Below are 15703 nucleotides of genomic sequence, written 5' to 3' on the forward strand. Positions count from 1 at the left end.
CTAGTTAACAAAATGACCCAATACAGATCATTACAACGGGAAATTTATTGAGGTGTTTTACTTAATCATATCAAATAACATATTCTTATCATAGTCAATGAGGGTTTTAACATAATCTGAAATAGTGCTAAATACCAATAATTGATTTCAGGTGTAATCCGCAACTGAAATAAATTGTCTTCAGAGAAAAAAAAAATTTTCAGAATGTTTAATCGATGTACAATTGGATGTGCATTGTTTATTAAATGAATATAGATCAAATTTGTAAACAGTCCCAAGTCAGAACCTTCTGGTCTTTGTTAGTCCTGTATCTTTGTTTTAAATTTCATTTCATTTACATGTTTCGGAGTTTAGTGTGACGTCCATTTCCCTGAACTAGTACATATTTTTGTTAAGGGGCCAGCTGAAGCCCGCCTCCGGGTGTGGGATTTTCTCGCTGTGTTGAACACCTATTGGAGGCCTTTGGCTGTTACCTGCCCTTTGGTCGGGTTGATGTCTCTTTAACACATTTCCCATTTCCATTCTTTATTTTAATGGCCTTTCTTGTATAGACAAAGATATGTAAAACTGTTTAAAACAGTTAAAATCGACTGATATATGAATAATACGATAAAGAAATGTTGTCTAGTAAAAATGTGTAGTGAAAATATTTCTAATTGTTCCGTTTCATTTTAGTTAGTAGAACATTAAAACCAACACAATGTTCCAAATGGTAATTGATTAACCGAATATGAAGAATATAATGACTTATACCATTTACAAGAAATCTACTTCTTGTTATCAATCTGATCTTTCTTTTTGACAATTACCTGAGAAGATTATATATGTTTCGGAGTTTAGTGTGACGTCCATTTTCCCTGAACTAGTACAGATTTTTGTTAAGGGGACAGCTGAAGACCGCCTCCGGGTGTGGGATTTTCTCGCTGTGTTGAAGATCTATTGGTGGCCTTTGACTGTTTCCTGCCCTTTGGTCGGGTTGTTGTCTCTTTGACACATTCCCCATTTCCATTCTCAATTTTAATCACTCTTCCTTAAATGATTTGAAAACGTAGACGTAGTATTTCTAAGAAACAGCCTTATGAAATGTATCATGCTGTGTTTGTTTAAAAAAGACAAAGTGCTTTTAATACGTAGAAACAATCGAATATAAACAATTGACATTCTCAGATTTATCAAATATATGACTTATCTCCTTTGTAAGGAGACATATTTTTCAATATAGACTAAACGAATAGTTTACAGCTAGTTATTTGCCAAAATGTATACCATTCTGCAACCCCTTCTCCAATATAAAAGGTAGACAAGCTAGTCATACGTACGTTATTAACGTCACAAAGGTACGTTCAATATATGTACTTCCATGCGTCCGAAGCACTTTTCATATTTGATTTCATCAGGATCGTTCAAAACCGAATATTTGAAAGCCAAGCGTGTATAAGAACCAAACCAGTTCTTATACAGAAGAGCTATATGACTTGAAAAGATTTAAACATAACAGCTAAATTCATCTAAAGTAAACATATAACCTAGGGTATACTGTAGTATTAGATATACCTGATTAATATACTGCTGTCTGTTTGTATATCTTTATTTTTTCTTTGTCTTGGTACTATGTCGTTTATGTTCAGTTTGATTGTGAAATTGTGTAATATATTAAAACTTTTGTTTATCTTTTCATCACTTTCCTTTAAAGGTAAAGGTTTTGCCTGTTGTTGTTTCCCTTCTTATTTTATTACCGTCTCGTTGTATTTTCTCCTCTTTTTTATCATGTTTATGTCTCATTTGTACTTTTTTATAGTCTATATCATTAGGTCTTAATATATACATTAATGCATATTGTACTACAGTGCTGTGATGTGTAAATATTATCAAAGTTAGTTCTATTTTTACTGGTAGGTGACATCATTAATTCCCTCGAAAGCAATCCAATTGGTAAACTGAAAACGAATTAAGGTATTTGAAAAAAAAAAGAAAAAAAAAAGGGTTTTACAGTGTAAAGCTAGATGGTGACTGTTGTTACTGCTTGTAAGTACAGACATATAAATGAAACAAAATGCTTTCCTTGGAACAGTGAGAAACGACTTATGTATCCTACATATGTTTTCTTTGATTTTTAAAAACAAACGTGAAGAGTCATTGTTTTGATCTGTCATTCTTAGATATATATGAATATTCAAAATTATTACATAAAAACAATTAAATAAACACAAGACAATTGACGTAGAAAGTTTTTCAAAATATTATTTTAAAAAATATGAATTTTATTTCACATTTGTCATAATAGCATGTCATAACACCATACACTAGATTTGCTTCTTGTCCGAAAGTACGAGAACAGATCATTGGCAAGCTGCTGTAGCCTCTTATCAGATTGTCAGTTTATGATTTAAAACTCTCAAAACAGGTGTAGTCTACATGAAACGCATCGGAAGCAATCGATTTAAAACAAAAAGGAAAAAACCCAGATACAAAATATTTAGAGGAGGATTGACAGTATACAGTTTTACAATATGTTTCATCTGGTTTATGCCATATATATACTGATGGGAACACAATACCATCGGTTTTCTAAATGATTTAATTTAAAGAGATTATGATAATTCAAGTATACTAAACCATCGACAAAGTGTAATTCTGATCTAGTATCATTGTTAATGTCCTAAAGACTCCTTTGGCATTATCTTATTGCTATATCCTGTGTTAATCCTATCAACTAATCATACAACCAAACAAAATAGGATTACAATTTCCCCATTGTAAACATCAAATTTGTAGAGTTTAACTAACACATACGGTTCGATATTTTGCATTTAAATGTATCAATTGAAACGTTAAATACGTTCATGTTCGGATAATACAAACGACATTAACTGTTATTTTATCACAACTATATATTTTTGTTACTGTAATAAAATATTTAATCAACATCCCAATATATCTCACACCAAAGGCAGTAGTATTTTACCATTTGTCCCAAAAAAAAAAAAAAAAATATGATTACAATTTCTCTAATATAGCTAAACAATTGACGTTAGAAAAGCCCGGAAAGCGTGCACTTTGCGTATCAATTTCTTATCCTTTCCTTTGGGCCTTACATATATGTTATTCTATTGAAATCCAAATTAACATTTCCTTTTAAAAAAAAAAGAATGAAATGGATCAAATGTTGTTATAGTTGACTTTTCTCTGTCAAAAACACTCTGCTACCTTCTGGTTTGGTTTGTTTAAATCGCACGCTATTCGTGATTTATGCTTATTGGAATACAATTGCATATAATGAATCGGATAGTGCATCATAAAAAATCGAGAAACATCTTTTTGGTTTCGCCAATACATTACTATTCTGTCATATTTTTGCTGTAATCATCAAATTTAAAACCACAAAAAAAAACAAAAAAACCCAAATAAAAAACATAATTATTCATCATCTATCAATGCTTTTTTACTGTTTATGATTATTTTTTTCAAAATAGTGATGGTATAAATAAAGCTGATCAAAGGCTTATTATTGCAGGTAGAATCCAAAGTAAGCAACCATGGGAGTTTTAACATTACTGTTGGTAGCCGTTGTTGGAACTGTCTACGGACGTACCGGTTTTGATGGCGGTTATGGTGGTGGCTATGGCGGGGGTATAGGCGGAATTGGAGGAGGAGTAGTTACTTTAGGGAGCGGCGGAGGAGGCGGAGGTGGAGGAGCAGGTGTTGTTGTAGGTGGAGGCGTTGGTGGTTTAATTGGAGGTGGCGTTGGATATAACGGTTTGGTCAGAGGACGTAAGTACATGTTGATATTTGTCTCTTTAGTGACAATTATTAAGAAACTAAGGTAATAAATCTATCAAAATTAGTTGAACGAAAATGTATTAGGCCATTTTTTGAAGTCTTTTTTGGGGGTATATCTCATCAACTATTTCGGTTCGTATACATCGTTGGCTTTCAAATATTCCTAAATATGTGTTTCTGATGGAGAAAAACATCAGAAAAGTGATTCGAACGCATTTTATTCATATGTTTTCGGCTAAAAAATGTCATGCAGTGTGCAACGGATATCGTACAAATATATTGATCGATATTTGAATGTTTTGTTATGAAAAGGCCGTTTTTCTCAATTTGATTGTTTCATATTTTCATGTTAAGGCCATTTATAGCCGAGTATCCTTTTTGGGGGATATATCTCATCAACAAGTTCGGTTCGTATACATCGTTGGCTTTCATCATGTTCATATATTCCTAAATATGTGTTCCTGATGAAGGAAAACATCAGAAAAGTGATTTGAACGCATCACGTTTAAAATATATTGTTTCGTTTTTATGCTTATATAAAGCATCAACCAAGAATTTTATTCATATTTTTTCGGCCATGCAGTGTGCAACGGACATCAATATATTACAATTATATTGATCGAACTTTGAATGTTTTGTTATGAAAAGGCCGTTTTTTTTCAATTTAATTGTTTCATATTTTATGTTAAGGCCATTTATAGCCGAGTATACGGTTTTTTTCTCTCATTATTGACCGTACTGTTGCCTTTAATAACTTACATCCACTTCAATTTGAACTTTGGTGGATTTTTGTCTCATTGACAATCATATCACATCCCCCTATTTGTTCTCAACCAGAAGTAACAATTGCATTAAGATTTCATTAACAACGATTTGGATATCCTTATCAATTCAATGTATTTTTGTTCAAATTTAACACCTATAATATGTAACGCGTTATTTTGTTCTTAATCTAAATTTATTATACAACTACTAATATTTTATCAAAATATATATGTTTTAGAAAAAGAAACATACGAGATAATTTTATTAATCGTTTAAACTAAATGTATATTTTTTATGTTATTGATCACAAGAGTTAGTGTTTCCTATTTGAATATAGTTTTAAATCGAACTATTTGGTACATCTGTCTTACTTATTTTGTATGATTTCCTGTTCGTCGAATCAGATTAACGGTACACCAAACCACTAAACAATATGTTTGAAACTGTTCAATGAAGCCTAGTAATTGCTTTGCTACGTTCATTTTGTCAAATTGACATATTTTTATTGAAATTAACACACTGATAATGATTTAACATAGCTAAAATCATAAAAGAAATAAAACATTTTGGTTAAGCAATCAAATACTGGAAATATACAAATGTTTGCGATGTTTTTATCATTACAAATATTGCAATGGAAATGAGTCGCAAAAAAAAAGAGTCACATTTTAAAATCATAAAGCATTATTTACATGCACCATTAACTGAGATCGCAATAATTAATCTCGCAGTTGTGTCCATTCTTTAAAATAGATAGAGTATAGAAAGTAACGCAGTAATTTCTGAAAATACATTAGAACAAATACATTTGCAATTTAAAACGTTAATTTGAAATTGTTACGTGTTATTGTCTGAACATATACAGGATGCCTAACTAGTGTTTTATTTAACATATCATTAAAATAAGAGAACATACGATACTTAAAAACGAATAAAACTTAAGTTACTAAAATGCAGTGGTGAGACCTAATCGAGGACGTAAAAAACTAATACTTAACTGTGGCTATTACAACGGAAACATAATTATTGTTGTCTTCAAGATTACGGTAGCGGCAGTAAATCCCTGGCGATACAATTTAAACTTTCAATTTAAATAAACAATCAGCGAAAATTATTTTTCCATATTAAAGTGAACAAAGATCAGTGAAATGCGTTCACACGTACCGTTCGAAGCTCATAGAAGACACTGCTATCTATCAGCTACATGACAGCTTTACTAATACAAACGTTTAAGGGCTTAACATTAATATATACTATCATTTATATGTTACATAACAGCTGGTCGTTGGTGGTGTACCTGCCGTCCTAAAGGTTGCCGTAAATGGGAGCTTACTTTGGACAAAAAATGCAGACTAACACCATTGTTCCCATTTCAATGGGATACCTGTTGTCAATGGTTCCCATGGTGGGTAACCAGCCGTAGCTACGGATATGGAGGTGGATATGGTAGTGGACTAGGTGGTGGAATAGGCGGAGGAGTAGGTGGTGGAGCAGGTGTTTTAATTGGTGGTGGTATAAGCGGAGGATTAGGTGGTGGAATAGGCGGAGGATTAGGTGGTGGAATAGGCGGAGGAAAAAAGTCATATTATTAAGCGAGAAAGGTATGTCCTATTCTAATTGTACGTATAAGTTGTTTCTAGTGTCTGCGCCACAGATCCAAAATTCTTCTACATAAAAGAAAAGAAATGTCACTTATTATTATTATTTGATGATACTTTGTTGTGTATCTGTAACTTTAAACAAAGACACACTAGGAGTACACCAATAAGATAGTATTCATCGACTTTCATATTAACCTTAATTATCAGGACGTCAACATACTGACTTTTGCAAAATACATGTGTGTATCGAAAATGTCATTGCACCTGGATAAAACAAATGATATTGTAGCTTTATCCTGAATAAACGAATGGACGTATTTCTGTAATGTATTTGAAAATATAAAGGAAAAGGTAGTAATGTATCTTAAACAACAGAGAACAGTTTGGAGAGCACAATTCTTTGTTGCTGTCAAAAATGGTTCAGAATATGTAACAAGTGAGGATTGAAATTGTATTCGTTGTTGTTTGTATAACGTCAAATGACAGATAGTACATGCATGTTTGAAACGACGACAAATTGTTTTTTTTTGTTTGCAAATGTTTAGTAAAATTATTCATTTTACAGAAATTTAATTACGTTGAGACAACTTGTCTGTTAATTACAAATAAGCATATTTTGGCGAAATATGTTCTGACTATGTTTGTTCTCTAATTATGTTACCAACATATGCCTTGCGCACAAACTATACAAAAATCATTATCAAACTTCTTGACTCATTTGTTTACTAGTGCACAATTTAAACACCCTGTAATAAGAATACTGTTGAATCATTTATGCTATTTTTATTCTTTTGTAGGTTACCAAACGAAGATAACAGTATAACGCATTTTCTTCAATAAAATGTAGTTTGCATATTCACATTTTTCAAACTTCACTTACATCATGAGTCCCTTATTTGTTCTCCGGTTGAAATGTTTCTGTTTCTTTCTCATTTCGTTGATCACTCATTTGTCTGTAGTTGTCAATTGAAACTTGATCATAATGACCGATACAGTCTTAAGTGTTCACTTATTTTTTTCAAATATTCGTGATTCGATTCCCAATGAAGGCAATATAAGCTGTTTGTCAATAACGTGATACCTTACATAGCTGTATATGTTTTAAAATTTTGTACTAATACTGATTACAGAATTTGTTTGATAAAACACAATCGAATAGATTCAATAGAGTGTCTTGTTCATGGCGCGCATAAGCATCATGGACGAAAGAAAGAAAGAAAAAAGAAGTCGCCAAAAGTAACAAAAAACTTACAAAAAGCAACGTAGAAAACGACAATCTTTTTTGTATTAGTTGTTAATGGCTTTGAACTAGCTGTCAGTAACTGCGAGTACTCTCAGATCTGTACTTAGTGTCTTTTTGTTGTTTGGATGTACAAGTACCCGTCCACGTCCACTTGTATTTGTAGTATTTGTATTTGTATCCATCTAATGAGTTAAGCCTCTTTCAACTGATTTGTATAGTTCGTTCTTATGTTGTACTGTTTCACCACTGTCCCAGGTTAGGAGGAGGGTTGGGATCCCGCTAACATGTTAAACCCCGCCACATTCTGTATGTTTGTGCCTGTCCCAAGTCAGGAGCCTGTAATTCAGTGGTTGTCGTTTGTTTATGTGTTACATATTTGTTTTTCCTTCTTTTTTTTTGTACATGAATTGGGCCGTTAGTTAGTTATTTGAATTGTTTTACATTGTCACTTCGGGGCCATTTATAGCTGACTGTGCGGTTTGGGCTTTGCTCATTGTTGAAGGCCGTACGGTGACCTATAGTTGTTAGTTTCGGTGTCATTTGGTCTCTTGTGGAGAGTTGTCTCATTGACAATCATACCACATCTTCTTTATTATATGTTTTGTGTTTTGGCTAGGGCATTGTCAGTATGTTGTCTACTGATGAGTTGGCATATCCTTTTGCTATATGTTGCCCTTTTCTACAGCATACACGTATTAACTGTACACACACATTCTAAGGTACCAAAATTCCCTTTTATATTGTAACTATATCGGACTTTCAAATAAGTCCGGTTATAATGCAAACTAATTAAACGAATAAAAGCGTTTCAACTCTTGGAAAGGATAGATACTGGGGTAGAAAAAAACCTTTATAATGGAAAAACAAAGGATATAGGGTATCCATCCATGACAAAAAATCAGTTCATGCACAGCAAAAAACACACACAGAAAGCAAAGGAACAGAGCCTGTATTGCTGTTCTCCATTTCAAAGTCTCAGTGAGGCCTTCATATTTATAATGGTTTGAGCATTTGATCACGTTTAAGTACAAAGAATGAAAATCAGTGATACTTCTATACCGACTGCAGCTATCCAGTTAACTATGGTTATATTCTTGCAGAAACAATAATCATGATCTATAATCAATTGAAGTAGAAGACAAAATCGCTTTGGTTATACCTGTCGATCGTTTCACAGATATGTACTATGGCCATTGTAATACAGAAAGAAGTTTTATTTAAAAAGTATAACAAAAAACTCCAAGCTTAATTCAAAAAGTGGGAAGTCCACAAAAACTAATAAAATCAAATCGTTATCAACCAAAGGAATGATTGAAAAACAACTGTCGTATTCTTTAACAAGTACAATCAAATTCCGAAGAAAGTGGTGCCTTGAACCGGGTTATATAGCTCGCTATACATCCCACCTGTATGACAGTTGTTTATAGTTCTGTTATATTGACAAAACCGGGTGAGCAATCTTAACAGGCGTAAAAAGATAATGTTACAATCATTGGGATCTAGCAGCCCAAAACTCTGTATACATACTTATCTTACCTCCTGTACATTTCTAGGAGTATGATTGGTTAAAAGCGTCCGCGTGGAGACCGTGTATATTCCATATTAGGTTAGTAGGGAGGCGGAGCTTATTTCATACACGGTTAGTAGTGGTGTTACGTCCCTTTTTAAAAACAAAACGGTACTGAGAAAAAATCTTAAAGGTTTCAACAGACGAAGAAATTGATGATTAAGTTTGAAATAAATTCATAAAACACATTTAAACCGAACAAGTTGTTATTGTTGGCATCTGTTTTTGTAGGATTAATGGAAGTAGTTTCTTAATGCTAACGGTATTGAAGACTTGCTCATTTTGATAGGTCACTAGTCTAAATTTCACACGTTAAGATAGTCGGTAAGATAAATTCGTTACATAGTGTGCTAGTGACGTAATACGGTATATATGGGGTCAGTAAATTCCATATACCGTATTAGGTCACTAGCACACTATGTAACTAATAATGTCAGCATTTCGTGTGTAGAACACAACTGACTAAAACAAACATATAAATGAATCTAACTTGTTGAAGTTGTTAGTGAATTTGACAAAGACGCCAACAAGTTGTTTAGGTCTTACAAATTGACACAGAAGCAGATACAAACTCTTCAGTATATTCCGTTTTGAGTAATCACATTCCCGATCAAAGACATATTATGTAAAATTAAATTTCAATGGTAAAAAAATAAATAAAAACAGCATTGTAAAAGACTCTTGCATCCACGCTTCATTACCCTTGTGAAACAGGAACAGCTAGAATAAAAAAAAAGCGGGATGCATGAGTACCCAGTCACCTCAAAATGCGTATGATCAAAAGAAACATAATAGGAGGATTTCAAAATAAAAGAAAACTGTAAAGTGAAAAAAATTGGTACACGACTTCAACAGATACAATCTAAAACTCAAGACTATCGTGTATCATTTGTAAAGTAGAAATTGAATAATTATCTATTAGGTCAAAAAACTTTTCGATGACCGTTTTGAACAAAAAGGACGAGACGTTCTTTGACAAAATCCTGATTCATTACTTTTTTTATCGTTTTCTGAGTATAGCTACATTGAACAAGCTCTTTAATATGGTATGAGTTGAAAAATTTCGACTCCATATGCAAGTTTATCACTGCTAAGGTGAGGAAAATCTCAAAAAATTAAAATCGTCTTGTATGTCATATATTCTTGTACTAAGATGACTGTTGTCAAATTCGATATAGTTTAGAAAAAAAGAGACGAAGGATAACAAAGGGACATACAAACTTATAAGTTGAAATGAGACGGATGAAGCTCTATGGTATCTTTAATCTCTAGTTCAGGAGAATATATTATTGTGACCAGATCAGAAGAATTTGGTTTGTTAATGAACAGATAATCAAAATACCTGTATGCAAAATTAAATTATCTAGCTTCTTTGATTTTCTTGTGTTTTACAAGTGTCTGAAGGAACTATGACTCATATGACTTAGGAACAAGGTCGACCAAGGTATGTTCACCGTTGGTTTCAATAGGTAGGTCAACAACCTGCTGGAAAACTCTACCTTTAAATTCAAAAAAATATGTTGTCAATGAGAAACTCCAGCAAACTGCTCAATTGTTCTATGGTGAAGCATGTTTTATTTTCATCCTCGTTTAAAACAAACATGCAGAATCCACTCCAACATGGGCTCATTTTTATGGAAGAAAGCATCGATGATTATTTTGTAAAAAAGGTTTAACACACATTTTCTGATCAATCATCTCATTCATTTTATAACAACAGTTCAACGCATGTATATTTTTACAAAATTTCGTTCCATATCGTGGTCCGACTCATACATCCTTTAAATATATTATTCTATAAATTTTATGCTTTTGAACCGGTTGTCTGGATTTCCATTCATCAGGAAAGACAAAAGATCATTAGTTAGATACTGTAAACAAATAACCAGACAACTAGATTTTAACTTATTTAAAAAGATCACTATTTCACATGGAATACTTACAGGTAGACATTTAAAGCATGTAGAGGTAAACCAACATCACTAGCAACACCTGCATATGGAGTATATATCTCCTAGTTGATACGCTTTTCCGGAATTTGTTGACCGTTTATGGAATATCTGTTTCACAGGTGACGACGGATATGTTCCAGGTGTCGTCATCACAATCCTGTCCGATTTTCGCCGATGTGACATACTGATTAAGACTGATCACCGGGTTTGTAATAACATGAGCAACACGACAGCTGCCACATAAGTCGCAGGATCTGCCAACTCGTCCGAAGCACCTGGGATTACCCCAAATGTTTGGTAGGATTCAGTCTTTAGTTTTCTATGTTCTGTTTTGTGTATTTTTGTTTGTTTGTTGGTCTTTATATTTATGCCATGCCGTTCTCAGTTGATTTACGATTTATGAGTATGCATGTCCTTTTTATATCTTTCGCCTCTCTTTCTAAACGACATGTTTATACACAAAATGCAAAAACGCTACATTGCTCCGAATTTATAAAAGTATGAATTCAATTTATATTTAGACTATCAATGAGATATCAGATTTGAGCTTTGGTTGTTTGATATCTTACATTTCTCAATTCTATATGAATACGAAATAGCTCACGAAATATTCTAAATGTTAAGTCTAGAGAAATATAATAAATAGATCTGCAAAATACATGAAAAAGAACAACAAAAGACGATCAGCAGTAATTCAATACTTAAAAGTCTTCGTCCTACATTTTAAAGTGGGATGATTTCTTCTGATTATATTCCATACAGATATAGCGGGATCAGAAAGACTAGATCGTATGCAAAGTCCATAGTGCCTATACCAATGCAACAACAATAAAAGAAAGAAAGAAAAAAAAAAACACTCTTATTGCCGGATCTACATGTTGTAATCCTCGTTAAAATGATTAAGCTTGGACAAGCATGTTATAGGTGTTGTGAGTGTAAAACAAACACAAATCTATCAATTAATCCTCCTGATTATGATTGGTGATACATAACATTAGTGTACTACGGTAAAAACAAACAATCTCAGAGAGAATAAACAGTGAACGTTACAATTTTGCAGTTATCTTGTTCTACCAATCAAATCTTTATAATTTCTTATGATAAATCAATGATATATGAAAATCCTATGATATATATCGATGAAAAAAGTTTAATATGATATGTCGAAAGAGGGTATAGTATTGCTAAAAAACAAGTCACCAACATTTTATTCAAATAAGAAAACACATACACACATTTATTTCTTTGAATTGCAAAAGTAAAGTATCTAAGATTCTGCAAACAATGTCAATACAATAAAAAATTCCCTATTCCTTTATAATCGCAAAAATAATTGATGTAATAAATGTAACTCGCTCTAAATATAAGAAGGTATCTTCATTTGACATACTATTGTATTGTCGTTAATGTTTACATTATTATTGTAGCAATCATGCAATATAGACTTTAACTATTTATTTATCACATGTTATTTGGAATAAACATCGAATATAACTGGTATTTTGTTGTTTAATTTGTTGTTGTCATCATGTTTTGAAAAGTAAAAATGATGACTTTTTGGTTTTGTGGTATTATTTTAAAATGACACTAAACCACAGTTTATGTTTAAAGGAGATATATTGTTCTTGTTTAGTAATACTCTCAAGGTGAACAACATAGTGCTGAAATATAATTTGTTGGACGTCGCCTCTTTTGGTAATTGTTTTTTTTTTTTTCTTTTTCTTTTTTTCTGTATTTTATTGTCATTTTAATATTTAACGCATGATTGCGGAGAGGTTATTTGACTGGTATAACATTCTTGAATTATTTTGATTTCAAACATTTGCTTTTGAGCATCATTGATACGAATTACATTTTCAAAACTTATTGTCATTACAGTTATGATTTAACCGTCCTTATTGCAATCAGTATGTTCCTAAAATAAAATCGAAGAAAAAATATGTCCACCTTTATTTAATAATCCCCTTTTTTTCAGTTGTCTCTTGTCGCCAATTATTTGTTAATACGTTCACCAAAGCTAACTCCTGATGTCTACAACTTAGTCAGCGAAACCGTTAATCATAACCTCAATCTCAAATATAACATCAAAGTTATGTAATTTAAGTAATTATACCGTCAACCGAAACGATCGGAATCAGCTATTTAAATTCGAACTACTACTATTACCAATGATTACTGGCATGCGTCAAAAGTTCGATTTCACATGATAAACGGGAACAGATTATCCTCCACGACAATTAAATACACCAACACTTGTTCATGGGTTCGTGTTAATCAATTTAGTTTTATGAGATGTTTTTTTTACCGTCCGCCGTTTATATTTTTGTCGTTGATTATTTAACTTGTGTTTTCTTAAATGCCCTCTTAATATCTACTTTCTCTTTCATTGTAGGCGCCATAAAACCTTAACCAAATGTCCTATCAAACTATCTGTTTGATCTACCTTTGTGAACACACTATATTATAAAAGACATTTTTTTAACGTCACTTGCATCTTTGATGTACAAACTATTAAAACGAATACCGTTAGTTATTGTGTCTTAGTGCTATTAGGCATTACACACAATGCTTACGGTATGGTTTTTGTGGTCAGATAATATGCTAAATATGTATATTAATGTTACAATCTTGTATTTGTAAGAAAAAAAAACCAAATCACACGAATACACGATTCAAATACATATGTGTGATTAATCAATCGTATGGAAATATAATCAAGGATACAAAGTTAAGTGTTATATTCTAGTTCGCCGATCAAACAGGCGGACAATTACAAATAAATCTTCAATCTCATACACGATTCAAATACATATGTGTGATTAATCAATCGTATGGAAATATTATCAACGATACAAAGCAGAGTAGAAGAAAAAAAAAAAAACACAAAGAACAAGAAAAAGATATAAAACGTAACATAGAAAACAAAAGACTGAGCAAAAAGAACCCCATCAAATAATTAAACAGGGTTCACGGTCACAAAGCTTTCTCCACTACTCGGAGTACAAAGTGTGTTCTTGAAACGAAAATTCCATTATTGTGTTATGTAATTTTTGTGTCTGTGTACGATAATCACGATCGAATGTACGACCACAAGGCCAGATATCAGACATAATATGTAACATTGGTTCAAGATTTAAGCAAGACTAAATCAAATACATTGTTGACAAATATCAAAAACCGACCAGGCCATCTATGACTTGAGAAATAATGAAAGCAAACTGGGACTTTTTTCTAACTTAAAGAACTTTGTTATTTAAAAAAAATCATAAAGTATAAGCAGTTAAACTTTTTTTATAATGCAGGTTTTAGACGATATCTTTTTTTGAGTCCAATCCAGATAATTCAACTTTTTCTTTATTGTATAAGAACAAACTGATCAAAAGTAAAATCTGCAAAATCTTAAAATAGCATATGCAATATGTTAATGAAAAAAGATAAAAAAAAATGCAAACTTTTACTGAGTAACTTACAGATCATATCGTTTCAACAAGTACATGTATACAGTAGAATATGCCACATGAAAAAAAGTGTATCTGAGATCAAGGGTTAGACATGGCAATAGTAAATAAAGATGGGGACTTGGACTGTAAATATGAAAAAAGTCAATATTTATTATTAATGTCATCAAAATGGTTTTGATATCTCGAAATTTTTAAAGCATAAACAAATTGTGAAAGAAAGAGGTGAAATAAGGTAACAATGCTATCATTTGCTCACTGAAGGTTGTAGTATTGTGAACAGAATATGGCAGTGTTGAAAAAGTTTGTTGGCGCCTAACAATCTGCGAAATCCTGGGAAATTGGTGTTATAGTTCAACATCAGAACAAACTATAACAAAATTTGAAAAGGGTTTTACTCATTAGATCGATACAAAGCAGAAAAAAAAAACATCTTACAAAAACACAGACTTTTTTGTCGGTTTTTTATTGCAATAGCGTTGTCAGTTTATTTTGAACATTTGCGTTTGAATGTTCAATTGGTATAGTTAGCCTCTGTTTTACTAGTCCTATAGATAAACCCAGATACAAAATATTTAGAGGAGGATTGACAGTTTACAGTTTTACAATATGTTTCATCTACTTTATGCCATATATGTACTGATGGGAAAAATATACCATCGATTTTCTTAATGATTTAATATAAAGAAATTATGATAATTCAAACATAGTAAACCATCGACAAAGTGTAATTCTAATCAAGTATCATTGTAAATGTCCTAAAGACTTCTTTGGCATTATCTTATTGCTATATCCTTTGTTAATCCTATCAACTAATCATACAACCCCCCCCAAAAAAAAGGATTACAATTTCCTCATTGTAAACATCAAATTTGTAGAGTTTAACTAACACATACGGTTCGATATTTTGCATTTAAATGTATCAATTGAAACGTTAAATACGTCCATGTTCGCATAATACAAACGACATTAACTGTTATTTAATCACAACTATATATTGTTGTTACTGTAAAAAAATTAAATCAACATCCCAATATATCTCACACGAAAAGTCAGTAGCATTTTACCATTTGTCCACAAAAACAATTTTTGATTACAATTTCATTAATATAGCTAAACAGTTAACGTTAAAAAAGCCCTGACAGCGATCATTTTGCGTATCAATTTCTTATCCTTTCCTTTGGGCCTTACATATCTGTTATTCTATTGAAATCTAAATCAACATTTCCTTTGAAAAAGATAAGAATGAAATTTATCAAATGTTGTTATAGTTAACTCTTTTCTGTCAAAAATACTCTGCTACTTTCTGGTTTGGTCGATTTAAATCTTACGCTATG

General features: G+C 32.0%; 1 protein-coding gene across 1 annotated transcript; it reads left to right on the forward strand.

Annotated features, from left to right (window-relative positions):
- The first annotated feature begins 3495 nt into the window (after positions 1–3495).
- LOC127731697 (uncharacterized) lies at positions 3496–7001 on the forward strand. Its single transcript, XM_052240483.1, has 3 exons — positions 3496–3771; positions 5824–6146; positions 6944–7001. Exons 1-2 carry the CDS (start codon positions 3537–3539, stop codon positions 6135–6137), a joined length of 549 nt encoding a protein of 182 aa, XP_052096443.1. The 5' UTR covers positions 3496–3536; the 3' UTR covers positions 6138–6146; positions 6944–7001.
- The last annotated feature ends 8702 nt before the right edge of the window (positions 7002–15703 follow it).

The sequence above is a fragment of the Mytilus californianus genome, unplaced genomic scaffold (genome assembly GCF_021869535.1).
Source record: "Mytilus californianus isolate M0D057914Y unplaced genomic scaffold, xbMytCali1.0.p SCAF_20, whole genome shotgun sequence".
NCBI lineage: Eukaryota > Metazoa > Mollusca > Bivalvia > Mytilida > Mytilidae > Mytilus > Mytilus californianus.